Here is a 22,755-nt window from a genome sequence, read left to right as displayed (position 1 = left end):
GTACATAGTTTTACAGTTTGTTTCCAGAAATATTTTTCTTCATAAAAATGTAGTTTTAAATCTTTAAAATTTACCAAATCTCAGACATTATAAAAAGTCTTGAGGTGTCCCTGAAAACATACCTCCAAATATCAATATTCTGCAAATGTATACATTAACTCAGTGACTACATGTGCCTCAACCTCTGTGAACAATCAAATAATTGAAAATTCCTATTAAAGTTCATATTTTATTAGAATTCTACCAAATGTTCCAGTATATACATAATGATACATATTCATGTCTACAAACCATTACTCTAAATAAAAAAAGTAATGCACAACAAAACTTGGGATGGTCCCTCAATTTGTTTTAATATATATCCCTCAAATGATTTGGGGGAGATGCACTAAGACTTGGAGAGTGATAAAGCGGAGAGTGAGAAAGTACCAACCAATCAGCTCCTAACTGTCACTTTACAGGCTGTGTTTGAAAATGGCAGTTAGGAGCAGATTGGTTGGTACTTTATCACTCTCCAATTTATCACTCTCCGAGGCTTAGTGCATTGCCCATGTACTGTTCATTTTTAAGCTGTCTTCTGGTTATTAGTTTCTCTGCAGCCTAGGAGTTACACTCTTATCATTGCTGGCCATATTTTAGCGACAGGGGATGTGAGGCCATCAGAGATTAAAACCTTATCATGACTTAAATATTCATCCTACAAGCAGATAGGCTATAATAAGTTAAAGTGTAGGACCACAGGCCATTAGTCTTTTATCAGAAGAGTGCAGAAACGTTAGCAATGCACTTCAAATAGTTGTAAACAGTTATACATGGGAGTGAGCTGGACTCACTTTTTCATGAAGGCTAGACCATGCCTCGTACGTACAAAATCATCTGAAAGTTGTTCAGAGCATGCTAACCCATTAATGACTTGCCCTGAGGCAAGTTATCATTTGGTGCCCCCCCCCCCCCCAAATATGTGACTATGTTTCTATTAGGCCTATTTACTAAAGTTAATTTGCAGAATATCTCCCAAAAACACAATTTTTCAGGACATATCTGTAGATATATAGAATCCCTTGAATGTATCTTCATTCCGGAGACTGGCCCCGGTAGCTAACACTATCTAAAGGTGGCGTTAGCTGCTGTTGCCTATGGTCTACAGACTGAAAAAAGTATCAGGAGTGGGATTCCTATCATCCCTCCCTGCAGGGGCGTTTCTAGAGAGGAGGGGGCCCGTGTGCAGCCTCTGACACGTGCCCCCTCCTCTCTGCCCGGCGGCCGGCAGCGCATTGAGCTGTGCGTGGTCAGCGCCAGAGTTATAGACTCTGGGCACTAGAGTGTGTCCAGAGTCTATAGTGTATTCACAGGTCACCGGGAAACTGGCCGCGGCCATTTTCGCTGTACTGCGCATGCACAAATGATGGAAAAATGGCCGCCGCGGCCATTTTCCAGTCGTTTTACAGCACCAGACCCCCGCGCCGACGTGGGACTCCGGAGAGGTAAGTAATATTATGGGTGCAGGGTGTGCTTTGAGGGACCCCCCCTGGACCCAGGGGCCCGTGTTCCCTGCACACCCTGCACCCATTATAGATATGCCCCTGCCTCCCTGGCACTCTCTACTCAGACCACTCATGCACAGTAGCGCTGAAGGAGAATTGAAGGGTTTGCATTAGGGTTGTGTATAGCTCCCATTCAGTTAATGTGCCTGGAATACATGCAAAGGGGTTGGCTACGGGATGTCGAAGTTTGGGATCCCAGTGTTCCTGTCTCCGGCATCCTGACACTTGTTGGTCAGTATGCTAACCCTCTCCCTTTCCCTACCTTAACTTTCCCTCTTTGGTGCCTTACCCTAACCTCCCCCTCTAGTGCATGAACCTAACCTCCCCCTCCCCGCACCCTAAACCTAACCCTCTCGGCTTAGTGCCTAACCCTCCAACTAGCATCGGCATCCCGACTGCCGGGATGCCGAACGTATCCCCATACAAAAGTATACAGCTCTCCCATCGTATACCAGAGACACAAGATAAGGGATAACATTGCAACATTGTCTATTATAAAGATGGAGACTGCACTGAGGAATGTAATGTAAGATTGACGTCAGCTACAGCCCTGGGGTTAATTAATAGTTTATACAGCTATGCATTCGTCACAGATAAGATAGTAACCTGTATAGTGCAATTAGCATGAGGCTGAGAGTCCTCCTGATGGAGGCGAAAGCCACCTGAGGTGGGGATCCCTCCTGATACCGCTGATGGAGAGAAAAACCACCTTATGTGGGGGCTTTGAGGACTGAGTTTGAGTTAAGATACTGTAAGATTGCCACTGTGGTGGGACTACAAATCACAAAATGTCCAGTCTACTGCCGATTGCTTCATATACCAGGAAGTTGCTCCACTAAAGATCTGCCCCCGTCCCCCTGCCTCCCATGCCTTCTTCTTACCTTCAGCTCCTGGAAGATCTGCAGCCACGCTTATGCTCAGGCCCGCCGCACTGGTCGGTGGCTAGAGTTTCCGCCAGGGAGGAGTAGGATGGGGAGTTGTGGGTGAGGGGGTTGCCAGACGTGTCTCATGGCATAAGAGGCTGCTGAGGAGCAGTGACACTAATGAGCAGGGACAGGCTATACAGATAGATGGAAGCAGCAGCTGATGGTCTGACACAGAGCCCTCCACTAGTATATGGTTAATGTAGCTTCTCAGGTGCCGGGAAGAGGTGCCATGTATTGAGCGGCTGTGATGGTACACTCTGGGTACATAGTTACAGCCCTAAGTGGGGTAAATATATTATGGGTGATGGAGGAGGTGCCCCTTCAGTACTGGCGCCCGGCGGCAGTGCCTCCATTGTCTCCTATAGTCCTGCCCCTGGACTTATCAATAAACTGATCTCTTAACAGCAATGTATTTATACTAGTAAATGGACTGGCATATGCCAGGTCACCTCAGTCCACCTGCTGCTCCGCCCCTTCCCTGCTCTGTCCTGCCCCCTCCCTGCTGGGTCTATATATACAACCTTCCTGGCACCGAGCGGTCCTGTGCCCATCGCACTGGAAGAGCTGTGCGCTCCCAAGTTCCCTCTGTTCATGCATCTAGGAGTTGGGACAGATTTTACCAGATTATTATATAGCAAATAGCAAACGTATTCACCCTCTACTCGTTTACATACAATGATGCAACATATCACTTTTTAAAAATAGTACATTTGGAACAAAACACACCCATGATATATTTTTGGTGTATATTTTTCAGTTAAGTCTTCTTTTATAAACCTCTAGTGTCTCCGGTAACCACAATGATGCAGTTCATCTGCAGATAGAAACCGAGCTGTCTAGTAAATACTAAAAGTACAGTACAATATATATGTATCACTTTTTATTCCAAGCAATAGCACTTAACACCAAGATGACTGCTTCTAGACGTTACATATACAAAATAGTTTGACTGTTAAGGTAACTGTTAATGTTTGTTTTTTTATTTACAGTTAACTCATTTTAATTACATATAATGGTGCTTTTCAACTGTGTCTATTCTACTTTACATGCCAGTGTATATTAGACAATTTGCTGCTCATACATAGGCTCAATGATTATTATGTTACTTAAGGATATAATGTTTTTTACAGCATAGCAAATAAAACCAATATGCACCAACTGTGCTTTCAATCAATTTATTTCTGTGTCAACCTCTTGATAATGTCCCCATGTTGCCAATATTCCAAGCCGGTGCTTAACTTAACCAGCACTATGTCCAGTTTTGTCCTCTCATAATTATCCTGTAAAATCAAAGGACATATATTTATATTCAAAACAATAATAATCTTCTCTCTTTTTGTCTCTGCTTAGTGTCACCGTATATAATCCTGGTGTTATAAGGTAAATGTACGATTGGTTTCCTTCCTTTTTTATATAATGGTAAAGTCACTTAGACGGTGTCAGATACTTTAGTGAATTGAACTATTATTTTGTAGTTGGTTCTGTTTGTTCTGTTGGTGCCTCAGTTTGCACAACCTCAGGTGCCTCAGCCTCAGGCTTTAGTGATTTCTCAATTTTGGATACCCGCTGTTTAAGTTTCTGTTGCGCTGAGTCATACTCAGCTAACAGTCTAGCGAATTTTGTTTGTAGATTGTCAACTAAGCCTTCCATATGAGCCACCTTTTCTTCAATGTCTTTGGGATCGGCACCGGAATTAGCAATGTCTAAGTCAAGAAGGCCGTCCTTCATGAGGATCTGTCTTCCCTTTTCCTCCAACATGGCTTTAGCATCAGGATATTCCGTTAGAGCTTCCATTAGGTCATCTTTAGAGAGACAGAAGAGATCAGAATATCCTATACTTTTAATGTTTGCTGTTCTTCGGTTACCAGCTTTACTGCCTTTGATGTTAAGGATACTGATCTCGCCAAAGTAGCTGCCGTCGCTCAAAACTACAAATTGCGTAATTCCATCATCTGCTACAACTGCAAGTTTACCTTCTTTAATAATGTACATTTCCCGCCCAATATCTCCTTTCCTGCAAATGTAGTCTCCAGGGCTGTATACTTGAGGTTGAAGCTTGAGGACCAACTCAATCAAAAGTCCAGCTTCGCAATCAGCAAAGATACGGACTTTCTTCAGTGTGTCCAGATGGACATTGATAGCGATTTCAGCTCTTAACTTGTCCGGTAAGTATTTCAACACTTCTCTTTCATCAACAGCTTTTTTATTTGTCCACAAATAGTCAAACCACTTAATTACTCTTTTTTCTAAATCCTTGCTGACTTTACGGAAGTGCATGTACTGTTTGATGGCATCTATTCTCCCCTGGAACTCCGCTCTGGCTGCGTTCATGTTCGATATCATAGAACCAACATTACCAACGATGGTAGCGAAAATTAAGACTCCCACTAAGAAATCGGCAACCACAAACCAGAACTCAGAGTCTTGAACAGGTGGTGGGGTTTCACCAATAGTAGTCAGGGTCAGTGTTGACCAGTATAGACTATACACATACTTTCTGGCTAAACGACCATAGTCTGGGTCAGAAGTGTTAGGATAGACCCAAGTATCTTCTCCAAAACCTATGGCTTTTGATATTGAATAGTAAACACAAGCATTCCAGTGGATGATGATCACGATGTACATGATGAGGTTAGAAATCCTGAAGATGTTTGGATAGTTGGTCCTTGTTTCAGTTCGCTGGAAGAATTCAAACATGCGAGCGATTCGGAGCAGTTTATTGAGCCTAAGTTCTGGATAATTCAATCCAAATTTCAAATATAAAATGTCTGTTGGTATAATGGACAAAACATCCATTTTAAATTGCATAGTCTTTTTGTATTTATTTCTCAGTTTGCCTTCATCTTTGACAAGAAGACCTTGCTCCAAATAACCTTGAAATAAAACAAATGATGCCAGTGAATATGGATCTGTGAAATTAATTGCACAATGTACAGTAGTTGCTTCCATATACATCTCACAGGTTGAGCAATATTCTAGCCAGTTAAAATGCTAATATTTTTTAACGAGAAACCTATCTTGTGAGGAATATTTTTGGACTCCTCCTCCACACTGAGCTTCAGTGAACACTCTAAACACTTTTTATTAATCAGGGTTCTTTCTGGTAGTATTTACATTACCAACCCACCATAAGAAATAGGTCAGAAATGTAACAATGGGATCCCTCTCATCTCCACAGTGAACTTTTCACAACTAAATAATTCTATAATCAATTTTTTTGAAATTACAATAACCTGTAAAATACCACTTATTATTACACTAAAATTAGGAATGATAAAAAATACCTTTCACTCTGTATGCATCATAGGAATAACAGCAACCCATAGTTCCTTTATTAAGGTTCTTATTATTAATAATAATAATAATAATAATAATAATAATAATAATTATCCCTAGTCTAAATCATGTTTATATATACATTTTAAAGATTACACCCACGAGAATACAATAACCAATATAATTGGGAGAGATGACCAGTGTGCTACCAGCCAAGGGAGAAGAGCAGGAACCAGGCTGTGGTATTCTTTGGAGAGAGCTCACATCCACAAAAGCATAGAGCAGCATAAAGTACTCAGACCTGTATCCAGAGCTCAACAGTGAGAGCCTCACTCTGCAGGGAGGCACAAGGCCATGGCACTAATGATGGGGCTACGGAGGAAAGAGGAGGCAGCCCGGGGACATAGAGAGTGGCACCAGACCCTGAGGTGAGTATCAGCAGCAGGACTGAACAGGCAGGAGATGTTCACAGGCAGCAGGATAGCAGGATCACATTGGCTGGAGATGTCCTACTTCATTGCCGACCAGGCCAATCCCACCCAGTCTAAATTTTTACTGCATCCCAAAAAACCAGTTCATAACAATAATTTTGTCTCCATCCCTCCCAACTATATCATCAGCTCATTTTAAACTTGAGAGGTTGCTCAAAACCTTTCAAGCTCTCAGTTATACCGAGTGGATTTAAGGGCCTAATAGACACTTCTATCAGTGAAGGTATATGCATTGGATCCAAACAGACCAGAAAATAAGAAAATGTACCAAGAACGTAGGATTTGGGGTACCAGCATCTGTCATGCTGTAGATTTGGGCTTGCTGGCTGGATTGTGCCATCCCATTAGATAGGACTTGCTCTTATTAAGGCTGAATACATGCAGAAAGAGAGAAGGAACGTTCCCTGACCGGTCATGTATGGTCCCTTCTCAGGTTACTAGGGTATAAGGAGAAAAGGGGAAGGGTCCAGCTAGTGACATATGAAGGGAGAGGCTTGATTTTCATGTTACTCTCACTGCACATGTATAAAGAAATCAGCGGTGAGAACATGGGGCTGTGACAACTGGGGATTGGTAATTATTTTTTAAACTGTTTTAGCAGATAGTTACTGTAGGAAGAGTTTCAGTTTTGCACCTTACAGAACCATATTGCACTGCTGGAGGGGATTTAGTTGTCACGTGAGCGCATCCTAGCTCAGCTATAAATGGCAGGTTCAATGCATGTTACATACGATATAAAAATAGAGGTAGTATTTTTTCTGCCAAAAAAATAACAATGCATTTGAACCGATTGCATCACAGCATGAGTTGTACAGGTACAAATTTGCTCCCTTTGGTTAGATTCGCTCCTATCTCTAGATGAGGCCCAGGGGCAGATTTACTAAATGTTGGATTTTCAAAGCAGCTGATGGTTGGCGGCTTTGCCAGATGGATTTGAAGTGGCAACAGAAATAGATTTCTCTTCCACTCACCACAGAGTAACAATGGTGCCATCAACTACTGAGAGTGGCTATATGGAGGTACTGTGAGGATGCATATGATTACCTGTCCTTGTTCTTACAAACATATCTGCAATGTAGATGGCATCTGAGAGGTAATCCAGCGCAAACCAATATTCCAAATAGTCTTGTTGGAGTTCGTCAAAGCAGGCCCTACAGGTAGAGAACATCGGCAGAGTCTGGTTATTGCACAGACAGCAGAGGCAACAAGGGCAACAACAAACGGATACAATAACAAACTAAAATACTACCCGATGGTCTGTGTACTACTTTAATGTAGAAGAGCGGCACATGTGCAGGATCTCTTGCAGTTCTCCAAAGCCACAGCATGATTGATAGGCTGAGGTAGTTGCGGGAGAAGAGTGGGAGGGGCCGGCTAGCATTCCCAAAAATAGGGGCAATACGCACCCAGTCTCTGGGAGTGCCGAGGTCAGGGTCTGCTTCTTCTGATGTAGATTTCTTGGCCTCGGCTACGGTTCTGAGACGGCCATCTGAGTAACCTGAGGGTTACGCAGATAGCCCACGGTCTCACAAGTGACCCGATGTCTGCATCCTCGGATGCAGCTGCGGATCACACAAACTTTTAGGTGGTGTCTATTTACAACAGATGCCTACCGTTGCATTAGCATATGTTATCATCACTGATTCATCCAAGCTCGCAGCAGCGATGCTAACAGCATTCAAGTCTGAATCTTATTTTTTCCTACAATAAAACCCCCATATCTCCAATTATTCTGTCTCTCTAAAGCTGGGTACATACTGGAGTGCTGTTGGGCCGATATGCCATTTCGTAAGGACATATCGTCTACATATCTCAGTATATGTGCATGTTTGCGCGCTCCCCTGGTTGTGATATCGCTTGTGGCCAGTGCATTGTTACTTAATGATGTAACGGTGATCGTTACATCATTCATACATATATACATATATATTTATATACAGACATATATATTTATACACACATATATGTTGCACTTAAACACACATCTATATATATATATATATATATGTGGGTTTAAGTGCAATATATATGTGTGTATAAATATATATGTCTGTATAGAAATATATATGTCTGTATAGAAATATATATGTATGTCATATATGTATATATATATATATATATATATTTAAGCAAAATAACTGCGGCACTCGGAAACTGATATGCACAAAAAAAATATTAAAAGTTGTCAGAAATGTATTCCAACGTTTCGGGCTCTTGGGCGCCTTTGTCAAGGTGTGAACACCTTGACAAAGGAGCCCAAGAGCCCCGGCTGCTATTCACTGTGGGCAAAAAAATCATGTCCCGTGTCCCCCTCCAATAGCCAGCAAAAATAGCATATGCTGCGTATGGCTGCCGGAGAATCGGCTCACAGTAGGATCGGCCACTACAAAACATCAGCCAGAGACTGTGGACCCTTATGTTATTTTAAAATGAAGTTAATCTATCTCTATAACAAAAATTTACATGAGAAATGTATAAAATAAAGTTGTTGCACTTTCATTTTTGTGTTTCCATTATAACATCTACATACATCCAGCTAAAGATGCATATTTTATATAACTGTCCCGTCATCCTAATCATACCTCTCAACTGTCCCGCTTCAGGCGGGACAGTCTCGGTATTCAGGTACTGTCCCACCCATGGCATCTGTTCGATGTGCAGGGAGGGCCTGGGGGAAGCCCAGCATCTCCGGGGATGATGGGCTCGCCCCCAAAGTGATGTAACGGGGGCGTGCCATACCACACCCCTTTTTGGGACACACGCGACTTCGGCGCGTGGATGTCCTGACCGCTGAATTACCAATGTTGGGAGGTATGATCCTAATAGTGAATACTTATGTCCCAGCGGCTGTGTGGGTGCTTCTCACATTTTAGACACGCCTCCAAAGAGGTGCAGCCTGTCCCTAACATGCTGTGGCCACACCCCCTCCAGGGGGGCCCTGGGAAGTTGCTGTACCGGGGCCCAGGATTTCTCTTGGCAGCCCTGCAAACAACCATTAATAATTATGCATAATATGCAAGGTTTTTGGCAAAATTTTGAGCTTACCCACCATCGTCAAGGTAACCTCATTAGGTAAGTCCTTAATCTATGGGGGTTCATGTCCGGGACGTGGGGCACCCTCAAACCACACCAGCCAAACCACCCCAGGGCACCACACAAAATAAAAAAAATTTAAAAAAAATAGCAGTGAAGTGTGACGTGTGAGGTAAGTGAAAGTAGCTGCTTAGTGTTGGAAGTGCTAGGAAAAAATTAAAAACAAATGTGTGAAAATGTAACATAAACAAAAAACAAACAGTGATATAAAGTGTTAAAAATAAGTGTTAAGTGGTGATGCCCCAAAGAAGTCCACTCAGAGCAGTTCAATGGGCCCCACGCCCCAAAATTCACCCCTTAACTGTTTGTTTTTTGTTTATGTTACGTGTGAGAGCCCCCTGTGTGTGGGGGACCCTGGGCGACCATCCAAGGGTGCCCTATTATTCTATTATTAATCTAGCTCTGATTAGGCGTAATCTAATCACAGGGTAAATTTTCAATAGGTGACAGATATGGATTATGGTTGATTTTGTTAAATGCAAGCAATAAACATTTTCTCTGGAGTAGAGATTAGGCAGCAAAGCATGAACTGTAGAAGGTCACCTTGCTATAAGCATGGTCCAGTTGTACATTACCGGCATTGTAATACAAAATAGCCAGTTGTAGTACAGGTTCCCTGATGGGTCAATAACAAAAACATCTTTCTTTTTCCTGAAGAGAAGAAATAGAAATGCAGATTAATAACAATACATTAAATATGGTTAGTATTATTACCGGTACTTATAAAGCACCTTGAACATGTGCAATGTAATATATGTATAGACAGGACATTAGTTGATTGATTTTAAAATGTAATCAAACATTGCAAAATGAGAATCTTGCTCAAAATCTTACAATCTGAAAGAAAATCAGGTGAGGGAAGCAGGGGCGTCTTTAGAGAGGAGGTGGCCGTATGCATCCTCCGTCACAGGCCCCTCCTCTCACTCTGGCGGCCAGCAGCCGACTGACGCAGCTGGCCGGCCACAGTAGAGACAATAGACTCTGGGCACTACAGTGTGCCCGGGGTATATTGCGCATGCGCAGATCGCTGGAGAAATGGCACGGCCGCCATTTTCCCGCTGATTTCCTCACAGCGCATGCGCAAAACACCGGAAAAATGGCCATGGCGGCCATTTTCTGGCGTTTGAGTAGCGCTGGGAGACCCGACGCGGAACCTCGGAGAGGTAATTATTACATGATATGGGTGCAGGGTGTGTGGTGCGGGGCCCCCCCTGGACCCGGGAGCCCGTGTGCACCGCACACCCTGCACCCATTATAGATACGCCCCTGGAGGGATGATATAAGTTGAAAATAGGCCTGATTCAGATCCGTGCGCAAATGCCGATGTTTACGCAGATTGAACGATTGTTATCCATTACGCATGCCAAAAAGCCACGGGATTTATTTGCGAGTATTTGGTAGTCAGCGTGTGGGGGCGGTAACGAGGGGTGGATAGGCAAACACAGGCATGTCAGGACCATTTAAACTCCGAATCATGGATGTGCATAAACTCCATAAATTAACCATTGTGATCTCCTCTCAGTGTGTCAGTCGCAGTGTTTGAGACAAGTCAGACTTCACTCAGAAGCTGCGTGGCTGCCCGATCTGCGTCAATGTTTCTGATGGTCACATTATTGCATATTGCATGTAGAGATATCATAAGGCAGCAGTGGGAATCCCTATGTTTGGGTAGCTTTGGAGACATTAGCATATTTTCGCTATTGTGATCTGTGTGAGATAGCAACTGCAATGGCATTTGCGTGCGGATCTGAATCAGGCCCAGTGTGAGTTAACAGTATGTAAATCAGATTGTGGTGTGCAGTGCTGTAACTCAAAGTTACGGAGCTGCACACCACAATCTGATTTACATGACATCATGCCACAGGGGGAGGCGAGGTCACAACCGACCAGAACAACAGCGCTGCCCAGAGCATCCTGAAGACCTGTTATGGCTGCAATCCGCCATTTGGGGCGTCCAGAGGACGCTCTGGGTGACACAAAATCTGCGATTCTGGCTGCAGGGTGCCAATCCAAGCTAGCCAGACACAGGGAGCATGGATGGTCGGCGGTGCCATCCATAGAACGCAGCACTCTGTACAACGACACCAGTTGCCCATAGCTAGTTATGACCCTGGTGGTGTGAGAACTTCTAATAGATCCTACAAGTGTGAGTTCCTACCAGTGCAGCCATTTGGGTGCTCATACCCATATGACCGTATTTATATTTCTTGTTGGTTGTTGCATCTGCATGGGTGCTCATAAGTTGCTGGGCGAGTACACCTGTCTCAGTGCTTGCTTTAGCTCTGCTGTTTATCTATTTACTGCCCTTGCCTGAAACTTCAACTTAAATTGGACTCCCCCAGCCTTAATTTTCTGCTCCATCTGACCATGTGTTTCTCTGCCATTTTGTAAGGTGATGTTTGATCTGATTCCTAAATTGGTTGACTTTGTTTTCCTCCTTCTCAGTACTCTTACCAACAACACTAATAACTCAGTTCAGAAATCCTGGGGCCAAAAGAGTACTTGTGAGCTTTTTATCAAAAGGGTGTGGTACAGGTAGAGAGTATGGGATGTAGTCAGCATTCCTCCACACGACATGCCGATGGACTATATCCTGGTGCCGGAATCCCAACAGCAGTCATGATAGCGGCTACAGAATACTGACTGCCGGCATTCTGAAGGTAAGTATCGGGTGGTTGGGGGGGAGTTAAGTTTAGAGTTAGGCACTAGGGGGAGGGTTAGTGTTAGGCACTAAGGGGGAGGGTTAGGGTTAGGTACTAGGGAGGGGGAGATTAGGTTCAGGCACTAAGGGGGGGCGGGTTAGGATTAGGCACCAAAGAGGGAGGGTTTGCACATGCGCAGTAGGGATATCACCTGGAAAATGGCTGCCGCACCATTTTCCTGGTGACCTGCACATGCACAGTAGACTCTGGGCACAGACTAGTGCCCAGAGTCTACTGCTGTGGCGTAGCGCTCAGTGTGCTGCCCGGCCTCCGGAGAGAGAGGAAGGGGCCCCGGACGGATACTGCACACAGGTCCCCTCCTCTCTCAATACGTCCCAGCTGAGAGCCCACCCTTGTATGGGACCTCCCATGTTTTTCAGCTCCTTTTGCTTGGCCCACTTGTTACTAGTGAGCAGGAGCCTTCATCACAGTCTACTTCAACTGAACCTTTAATTACAATTAATTATTTGACACGTTTATGTAAATGGATCCACAATATATGATATATTTTCATTGATTAATTAAATTAAGCTTTTCTTCTTCTTCCACGGAGCAACATCATGAGGGAATTGTTCGTGGTTTTGATGAATGCGCATGCTCCGTGTCTTTACCTGTGCCCAATGCTTTAGATTCCAGGGTGTTGGCCAACAAACTTTTGAAAAGTATAAATATTAAATAATATCTCATCCTAAAACTAGTTTTGCAACCCACATTGCTTTTTGGAATGCGATGTTGCTTATAACTCTTTTGTGTGATCAATTGTGTGAAAGGCTTTATAAAGGGGATCTGAGGGGGAAGGGGGGGAAGCACAGAGTACCCAGCCTGGGTATCTTTGTTGACCACTGATAATGTGGCCACACCCCTACCCCCAGCTCATTTATACAGGTACTCTAATAGTTTTGCTGGATTTTGTTAATGAGTGAAAAACAGTTTCTATAGGGAATTATATGAAAGATTTTGTCCATAAATCCTTAATTTTCACGCACAATGTATATTCTAGCTCTGTCCCAAGCTTTGGACTTACTCGTCATTTTTGTCTTTGTCTTTATCTTTGTCTTTATCTTTGTCCTTATCAGCCTTCTCTTTCTCCTTTTCTTTCTCTTTTGCATTGTCTTTATTATTTTCCTTTTCTTTTTTGTCTTTTTCACCTTTTTCTTTGTCTTTCTTCTTTTCTTTGTCTTTTTTCTTTTCCTTTTTATGATCTGATTTACTATAAAGGAATAATGGAGAACATAGGAAGAACCAATTAGAGCAATATATAAGCCCATTAGTGGCTCCCCAGCTACAAGTTATCAGCTAAGCACAATTATAATGTGGCTTTTCAAAATTTCTTCAAATGATTTTAATGTAGTGATTAATTATTATTAGCTAATAATTAGCCGGTAAACCCAAAAAAACCTGGCCTATTGGGGCATTTGCATATAGATATAAGAAGCAATGATTTAGCAAATATATCTATATGTTTTTTTCATACATACCCCTTTTTTTCTTTTTTCTTTTTCTTTTTTTCTTCCCTGAAGAAACATTGAATATCATACAACATTATATATGTATTGCAAAATCACCAAAAGTAAAGAGAATGGGACAGGATAGAGGAGACAGGAGCATGGACACAGAGGAAGATGGGAGACTACGTTCACCTGTTTCAAAATATATTGATGACTTGGGTACTAGATCTAATCCATATTTGTATACTGAAATTAAGCAGGAGGTGTCTAAGCAGGGAAACAGTCCAGTTAATACACACATATACTGTATATATATATATATATATATATATATATAAAGCAATCCTTTTACTTTAGAAAAAAAGTCAGTGCTAAGTTTGGGAGCAGACAAATACCACTGTGACACGGACAAGTAACTAGAGTTGTATGAATGGATCTGGGAATAAGTCAGAACTGTCACTGCCTGTACGATCCACATGCTTTCAGTAAAATAGAACACTAAAAAAAGCCAAAATATGTCCTGAAGCTGTGCTAAAATGGCCAGATGTTATACCTATTACCCTCATGAATAACACATCAACATCAAGAGGAAAAGCTTTATTCAGCCCACATGGGATTCTGTGGGAAGACCCATGTGAGCGCCATCATTATGTCTTGCATTCCTGTCTGCCCTTGATTTGCAGTTGACCCATGTGCTGATGTTGAACCATTGCAAGGCTTTTCTTACATGTATAAAGTATTTTTGTATACAGGATATGAGACCGGATGAACTATGATGCCACTCCAATGTACCAGGGTACTGTGTCTTGCACCATGCATATTGCTGAAAACTGGGGTCTATTTACCATGCTTGGAACTCTGGGAGCCACCATTGCACAGGGGTCCTAATTCTCACTAGTTTGCCTTAATGTGCATGTCATGTGTCATTCTAACTAGCTAGAGGATAGTGATGTGCTTTGGGAAGGAGAACATGTAGTGTGGATCTATGTTCCCCTCCAAAGTGAACATGAAAAGAGAGAAATTGGAATTACTCAACATACACTAAGCACCCAGTGCACATATAAGTGACTTTGGATCATGCAGCTCTGATGTGACAAAGATGCTAAATTCAGAAATAAGTGTGAAAGTCTGGGAATTGCTACCTGTGGTGAAATGTCTAAGCTGTGGCATGCAGCTCGCGCCATATGGAGCAAAAAGCATAGGTGTATGAGGACACAGAGCTAATAAGATGTACGTTTTTATATTTCATCAAATGTTTTTCTCAAAATATCATTTACCTCGTAGTTTCGAGTCTATCAAATGTTTTCCTCTGTGCCTCTACTTATACCACTGTATTGCCATTGGCCATACATGGATTTGTCATTTAGATGTATGAAAGTCTGATTCTGTGTAATTGGGTAAGAGAGCATTGGGCCTGATTCAGCATGGATCACAATTGTGATCGCAGCCGCGTAATCGCACGCAATGCAGATGCCAAAATATGCTAATGTCTGCCACGCACAGCCAGCATAGAGACGCCCCCTACTGCTTTCTCATATCCGTAGTACCTCGCAGTCCTGCATATACATTGGTAACATCGAAGCACATCGGCCTGTCACGCACAATTTCAACAGGTCTGAGCCGTCGCAGTAATTGCAAGTATCATCGCACGCAGTAAGTACTCAAGCTGCGTAGGCAATCGCAGTGGCTAATTTATGCACGACCATACAATGGCGTTCAAACGGACAGGCACGCCTGCATTTCTCCAACCACTCCCCTGTCACCACCCTAAACGCTCACAACCTGCCACTCATTCTGCAATGGATTCCAGTTTGCGTGCAGAATCGCAATGAGATCGCCGCGCACACGCAGAGTGGTGCATACGTGGTCGCAGTACGCAAGAATTGGCCGATCTGTGTAGGTGGTTGCAATTGCGATCTGTGCTGGATCAGACCCATAGTCTGCCCTTTTTACTCAGTGTTGATCTATTCCCAGTGTTGGGAGTTTTTATAATAAAAGTCCCAATGCAGGTTTAGTACATGCAACTTATAAAATAGTGTAATGATGATATACTTACTCATCCTTGTTGTTACTGTTGTTTATGTTACATACTGCAGTTGTGCCAGGAAGATGTTGCTCCCTATTAATAATAACAATAAAACAAATTACCTACTCAGAGCTTAAAGGGTGTTATACTCATTTTGGAGGAGATATACTAAGCCTTGGAGAGAGATAAAGTGGAGAGAGATAAAGTACCAACCTATCAGTTCTTAACTGTCACTTTACAGGCTGTGGGCCTGATTCAGACCTGCTTGCAAGCGATTGAGCGCTCGCGAGCGGGTTGATTGTGTGCTCTGCACATGCGCAGCGGCCGCACTGTGCGTGCGCAAGCCCTGGAGCGAGAGAGAAATTCTCTCGCTCCGTGGCTCACTACAAAAGGGGCGGCTGTCGATGTTGATCGACAGCTCGCCCCGTTTTGCAGGCGTGGCAGGGGGGTGGCTTCACAAACGGAGGTGTTCCCATGCGAACGCCTGCCGTTTGTGGGCGGCCCCACTGACATCACCAGTGATGTCAGTGGGAGAGCTTCCGACTCTATTAGAGCCAGAAGCTCTCTGGGGCTTGTGGCCACGAGATCCTACCACAAGAGTCTCGTCGCAAACCCCGATGGTCGCGATGGCCTTGACCATCGCGACCATCATCCTGGCTGCTCGCAATAGCTGTGGGTGATCACCCACAGCTATGCGAGCAGCCAGGTGGCCGCACAAAAATAAAAAAAGACGCCCTGATTCAGAGCGAGCGCTCTTTCAGAGCTTCCGTCTCTGAATCAGGCCCTGTGTTTGAAAGATGGCAGTTAGGAGCTGATTGGTTGGTACTTTATCTGTCTCCATTTTATCACTCTCCAAGGCTTAGTACATCTCCCCCAATATCTCTCAGCAACCATCAACAGCTCTTACAAGTGCACAGTCTGCAAGTATTTCGTTTTAATTAGAATACAGTATGTTTACTGAATAATCATATTATAATGCAGCATTTTACTTAAAAAATTAATTCAAAGAAACTTTATATTCATATCTGACCTAAGGGGAGCTCTGTCAAACCCATAGTGGCCAAATTGCCTTAGTAATGTTTCTTAAACCATTTAATGGATATATTGCACCTCACCCACAAAACCCTGGATATATTAGAGCAGAAGTGGGAACCTTTTTTCTTCCGAGGGCTATTTTGATATGTATAACATTATTTGTGGGCCTAGTTTAGGCCATGCCCCCTCCATGTGATGTCACATGGGGCGGGGCCACAATCGCCGGTGATTACAGCAAAGCCCGGAGCATCCTGGCAGAAACTTTTCGCCCTATTCAATTGCAAAGACTTTTCGCGTACACGGAAAGTCAATGCAATGTAATAGGCAAAAAAGTTTCCACCTGAATAGCAGGTGGAAAAAAGTGCAGAATTGTGGTTTTGGGGTGCAAAGGTGCGGAAATCACTGTGCACCCTTGGGACAGCCCCCCCAAAGGATAACTATGTAAAAAGTGGGGGTACACACATAAAAAGTAGCAAAATAAACTTTTGGGTGGTCTGCAAGTATGAGTGAGGTGTTTTTTTGATTGCAGGTGCTTGCTGAAGGTGCGTTTTTTACATCACTTAAAACTTGCTTACACCCATTTGCAAGTACCCCAAATTTGACAGGACTACTTACTTTCTCGAAAAAACACTGCTTAATGCACTTCTTCACCACTTGTGCAAAGACGAAGCAATTGACAGCACCCCAATGTTAGTGCATGTTTTGGGGGGTGTCAGGCTGATTTATCCATTTTTGACAGCACTTTTCGCCTGTATGAGTTTTGCCGGGATACATTTTCGCATCCTTTGGAATTGAATATGGCGAATAGCGGGGGCACGCACAATACGTTCGGCAGCCAAAACACGCTATGTAGGTGAAAAGTCCAACAGGTGGAAAAGTATCGCGGGTGCAAAACTAATTGAATACGGGCCCATAAAGTAAAGTAAATGGAACTGTAGAGAAACAAAATTACAGAATTCCTACAAAATATCTGAGTGCCACAACCACAGATAAATGCTAGGTAAGGTCCTTCATTATTTACTATATATGTGAGGGTCTTATACTTATAGCAAATATGGTGGCACTGTCGATTTAGCCCAAGTTTTGAGAGACTTAAATCAAACCGCACTCTCTAAAATTATATATAAAAAAACACAAAATATTTGGCTTCAAATATTTCCTCAGCTGCTTCCTCCCACTGACCAAGTTGTATCAAAGGTATTTCTCCAAACTATATAATCAATAGATTTATCACATTTGTTTCTTGATTAAATCTAATCTTCCCTATGTACTGCGTGATGTGTCTAACTGCTGGAAATGTACATCAATGTATTCCATCCCCTTATCCTCCTACCGGACTGTGCCCCTCTCACCCTTTTTCTGTTTTGTATCTCTCTAAATTTAAAAATACTTAAAAAAAGACCTATTGTGTTAAACAATAAAAAAAGAATTCAGCAACATAGCAATACACAGACAGACTGAAAAGTATACGCCATTAGCTCAATAACACACAAGTTACATTAATATTTCTATATATATATATATATATATATATACATATATATATATATATATATATATATATATATATATATATATATATATATGAATACTCAAATACTCATGTAATAACATATTAACAAAGAGATTGCTTAAACACTTAATAATTATTGGTAATTTTTACATTTGTTTGTGCTAAGTAATAGCCTAATCCCTACTCTTTATATTCCCCCACTAGGGTCCATATCTAATTAGAAAAGCCGCGATTTTGCGATAAGTTTTCACATGTGCGTTCTTTTTGCGCAAAATATGTATCGCGCTATCCAATTGCTGTACTTTTCGCACCTGTAAAATCTCCATAGACAAAATACACCATCTCAGAGCAGGTGAAAACTTTAGCAAAATCCCTACTTTTGGTTATAAATGTGGGGACTTGGTACAGAACCTTTTAGACAAACCCCCCCTAATGACAAATTAGGCAAAAATATTTTTCTAATTAGCTTAATTTGGTCAATAATAACATGTGAATTTTAGGGTGAAAAAAATAACAGTGATGGAAAATGGGTTTAGTAGTGGGTCTGGTTTTTTGGAGGGGGCTATATGGATGCGACAGGTGTTTTAAACATTGCAGGTGGCTGCAGCAGGTGTATTTAAAAAACATTTAAAAGTGCACTTTTATGACACAAAAATATACTTTCACCCATTTTAATGTACCCCCAATTTAACTACAGCATTTATTTTGGCCAAAAAATCTTGCTTTCTATATTTTCCACTGTTACAGCAAAATGCATATAACAGCCATTTGACACAATTTAAGATCCCAAATTCCTTTGATTATGGTCACTAATACACTTCTACACTATTACCCTATCTTAGTTTGACTTATTTGGGGGTTCAGGGAGATATTCCCAATTTCCTCTGCACTTTACGCATATAACACATTGAGAATTTCGTCCGATTGCCCCTTATCGTCTTTTACAATATAATTGCGCAAAAACCGGCACACGCGATATTGGCATATTCGGGCGAATGGTCCAAAAAGATTGCACAAGTGAAAACGTATTCTTTTCACATCTATTTGGATAGGGCCCTTGGTCTCTGCCCTGTATAAAAGCACTCTGTGTACTACAGTAGCTTGTGCACTTATATAACCAAGGAATTCCTTTTGAGTTCTTATATCCTCATAATTTATACTAAGATGTACAATTGTACCATATCTGAAACAAGCAAACCAACTAGTTTATTACAGTTGACATTGGTGTGTAAAATGGGAGATGGCATTTTAATGGTGCGTACACACATTTCAAAGGGATTATTATTTCTATTGTTGATTTTTAAGCAGTCACAGTGCTCACGGTGTCAGACAATGGACAGTGAGGAGAACAGGACATACAGTAAACAGGGAAACAGAGCTGTAACAAGAGCTCTGAGTGACCTGTGCCGGCCCCGCAACTTTTGCACATTAGGTCATGACATTGCGCATAGGGGGCGGGGCAGAAAGCACCCGGAACTGCAGCAGTGCCCGGAGAGTCTTGAAGGCGCTCCGGGCAGCTATAATTATTGCAGGGTGTCTCTATGTAGCATCCAAAGCAGTGATACTTGCTGCAGGGTGCCATTCCAGGCACTCTGGTAACCAAAAGCAAGAGCCATTGGGCGGAGCTGGTGCCACCCACAGAGTCCTGCGGTCTGTGTGGCCGCACAGGTCGCACATCCCTAGTTACGGCCCTGCAGGGGAATTCAAGGTACACAAAATAAATCCATTTACACATTAAAACAAAGGGTACCGAGGGTTCTATACATGAGACAGCTGACATTTTAATTAGAAAAGAACAACTGGGTTAGTGTGCCATATGGCAGGGTACAAACAAGGGCCAAATGTACTGATCTGGTTGTTCAGGCATTGTCTAGAAATCAACTACAATGCACTGTACTGTTAGCTATTGATTGTGTTAAATATGTGTTATGGAACCCATACACCTGTATGATGTAATGGTTGGTTGGTTAGTTTGGTTCAATTGTAAACCCATACTTAACCACTTAACTGACAAATTTTTTTTCCAAAAACCGTCTGAAATTGTCGGGTTTTTTATATGATTGAATTAGGTCGAGAACATCTTTTTAAAACTATTCCAATGCATTTTTGTTTTTTGAAACACCATGGGCTCTATTTATTAACATTATTTTTACTAAAATAAAGTGAAAAAGGGTGTTTTCAAACCCTTTTCACATTATTTTAGTTTCACCTGTAGTTATTACAGGGCAATTGGAGTAGAATTAGTAAAATTCTACTCCAACCCCCAGTATCACTTATTTTTAGTAAAGCAGATCGCATTTCCCATAATTGTAATGGGAAATGTGATCCGACCACAGTTACTAAAAATAAATTGTAAAAAAATACCAGGGGAAGCCCTGTGATAATAACGCCACCTGGAGGTGGTGTTATCCAGGGTCTCCCCCGGTTACCGGGCTCCCACTCTGCTCTAACGGGGAGAGCAGAGGCGGGAGCCAGTACCAGTAATCAGCTATGTGGTCTAAGCAGACCGCAAGCTGATTGCTGTAAAAAAAAGAAAAAAAAAATTAAAAATTTTTTTTTTACTTACCTGACTCCAGGGACTGGTGATCGGGCCTCCGGTGATGGCTCCACTCCGGTCAGCTGGTCTCCCACAGTGCACTGGGGCCCGGTCATCAGGTGATCGGGCCCCAGTGCAGTATGGGAGATCACCTGATCGGGAAGCCCGGAGAAGATCACCGGAGGCCAGGAGGATGCAGGTAAGTCTAATGAAGGGAGGGGGGGTCGCGGGGGTCCGCGATCGCGGGGGCGGGGCTTAGCACCGGGGGGCGGGGCTTAGCGTCGATGGGGGGGTAGTAGCGGTGGTCGGCCAGCGCATGCGCGGGCTCTTAGTCGCGGTATTTTTTCCGAAAATACCGCGACTAGAGTGCGGATGGGATCCGCAGGGACAGAGCTTTATCGCAAGCTCTGTCCCTGCAAGGGATTTATAGTAAATCCCTGTAATATTGCCTGAATTCGCAATGCGAATTCACTCGGTAATATCACACTACAATCCGCATTCCGGATTGTAGTAAATAGATCCCCATATACCATAAAATTTAAATTTTTTATGGTATACTGTAGTTCTGGTCATTGACAGCTGTACCGTCGATTGCTGATTGGTTCAACCATCGATAGAAACAATCGATTGTTTGACATTGGTTGGGGGGCTGCACACACAATCTATATACGGTATGTATATATATATATATATATATATATATATACATATATACACAGTGTATGTATATATCCATGTGTATATATTACACGTATATATATATATATATATATATATATATATACACATGTATATATAGATATATACATATATATATATATATATATATACGCACACATATATATATATATATATATATATATATATAGGTATATACACACACACCCATATACATATATATATATATATATATATATACTAGGGGTGAGCGGGTTCGGATTTCTGAACCCCCCCGAGCCCCCCCGATCCGAGTCCGATCCGAGTCAGGCTCGACTTTTCCCGCCTGACTCGGATCTGAAATCGAGGCAAAACGTCATCATCCCGCCTTCCGAGTCTCGCGGGTTTTGGATCCTATATAAGGTACCCGCGTCGGCGCCATTTTCTCACTCGGCTGTGGACAGTGAAGAGGGAGGGTGGGAGTTAGGGCTGGCTGGGCTGTGTAGTGTAGTGTAGTGCTGCTGTTGTCCACTACTTCAAAGTCCATAGGGGCTGGCTGTGTTGTGCTGTGCTGCTGTTGTTAATAGGGGCTGTGTCCACTACTTCAAAGTCCATAGGGGCTGGCTGGACTGTGTTGTGCAGTCAGTTCTCCATAGGGGCTGTGTCCACTCCAAAGTCCTGTGCAGTGTCCCAGTCCTAAAGGGGTGCTGTAGTGTTGTCCAGGGGGTGCTCTGTCCATCAGGGGTGCTCCCCCCAAGTGCTAAAAAAATAATATATTTTCTGTGTTTGTGAATTGTGTGCGCAGTAGCCGCACGTGCATCAACAAAGTAGTGCCAAGCGTGCGCCTGTGTCATAAGTAAAGGGCCGGCTGGCTTGACCGTTAAGGGTGCTGTAACCCCCGAAAGTACACTCCAGTCCAAACCAAAAAAAAAATTATTTTCTGTGTTTGTGAATTGTGTGCGCAGTAGCCGCACGTGCATCAACAAAGTAGTGCCAAGCGTGCGCCTGTGTCATAAGTAAAGGGCCGGCTGGCTTGACCGTTAAAGGGTGCTGTAACCCCCAAAGTACACTCCAGTCCAAACCAAAAAAAAAATAATTTTCTGTGTTTGTGAATTGTGTGCGCAGTAGCCGCACGTGCATCAACAAAGTAGTGCCAAGCGTGCGCCTGTGTCATAAGTAAAGGGCCGGCTGGCTTGACCGTTAAGGGTGCTGTAACCCCCGAAAGTACACTCCAGTCCAACAAAAAAAAAAATTATTTTCTGTGTTTGTGAATTGTGTGCGCAGTAGCCGCACGTGCATCAACAAAGTAGTGCCAAGCGTGCGCCTGTGTCATAAGTAAAGGGCCGGCTGGCTTGACCGTTAAGGGTGCTGTAACCCCCGAAAGTACACTCCAGTCCAAACCAAAAAAAAATTTATTTTCTGTGTTTGTGAATTGTGTGCGCAGTAGCCGCACGTGCATCAACAAAGTAGTGCCAAGCGTGCGCCTGTGTCATAAGTAAAGGGCCAGC

The 22,755-nt window shown here is 42.8% G+C and overlaps 1 protein-coding gene across 1 annotated transcript in view; it reads right to left on the bottom strand.

Moving 5' to 3' along the window:
- Nucleotides 1-3,381: 3,381 nt before the first annotated feature.
- The window catches only part of CNGA1 (cyclic nucleotide gated channel subunit alpha 1), an 81,521-nt gene continuing 62,147 nt past the window's right edge, over nucleotides 3,382-22,755 (bottom strand). The window contains exons 4-9 of the mRNA XM_088475280.1: nucleotides 15,537-15,599; nucleotides 13,511-13,546; nucleotides 13,057-13,242; nucleotides 9,874-9,981; nucleotides 7,282-7,388; nucleotides 3,382-5,343 (exon numbers count right to left, since the gene is read on the bottom strand). Coding sequence (XP_088331406.1) covers nucleotides 3,935-5,343; nucleotides 7,282-7,388; nucleotides 9,874-9,981; nucleotides 13,057-13,242; nucleotides 13,511-13,546; nucleotides 15,537-15,599 — 1,909 coding nt within the window. The 3' untranslated portion in view covers nucleotides 3,382-3,934. The remainder of the gene's footprint in view (nucleotides 5,344-7,281; nucleotides 7,389-9,873; nucleotides 9,982-13,056; nucleotides 13,243-13,510; nucleotides 13,547-15,536; nucleotides 15,600-22,755) is intronic.

The sequence above is a fragment of the Taudactylus pleione genome, unplaced genomic scaffold (genome assembly GCF_031769625.1).
Source record: "Taudactylus pleione unplaced genomic scaffold, aTauple2 ptg000169l, whole genome shotgun sequence".
NCBI classification, from domain to species: Eukaryota; Metazoa; Chordata; class Amphibia; order Anura; family Myobatrachidae; genus Taudactylus; species Taudactylus pleione.
The sequence above is the reverse complement of the archived record's forward strand: the minus strand, read 5'-3'. Positions and strand labels throughout refer to the sequence as shown.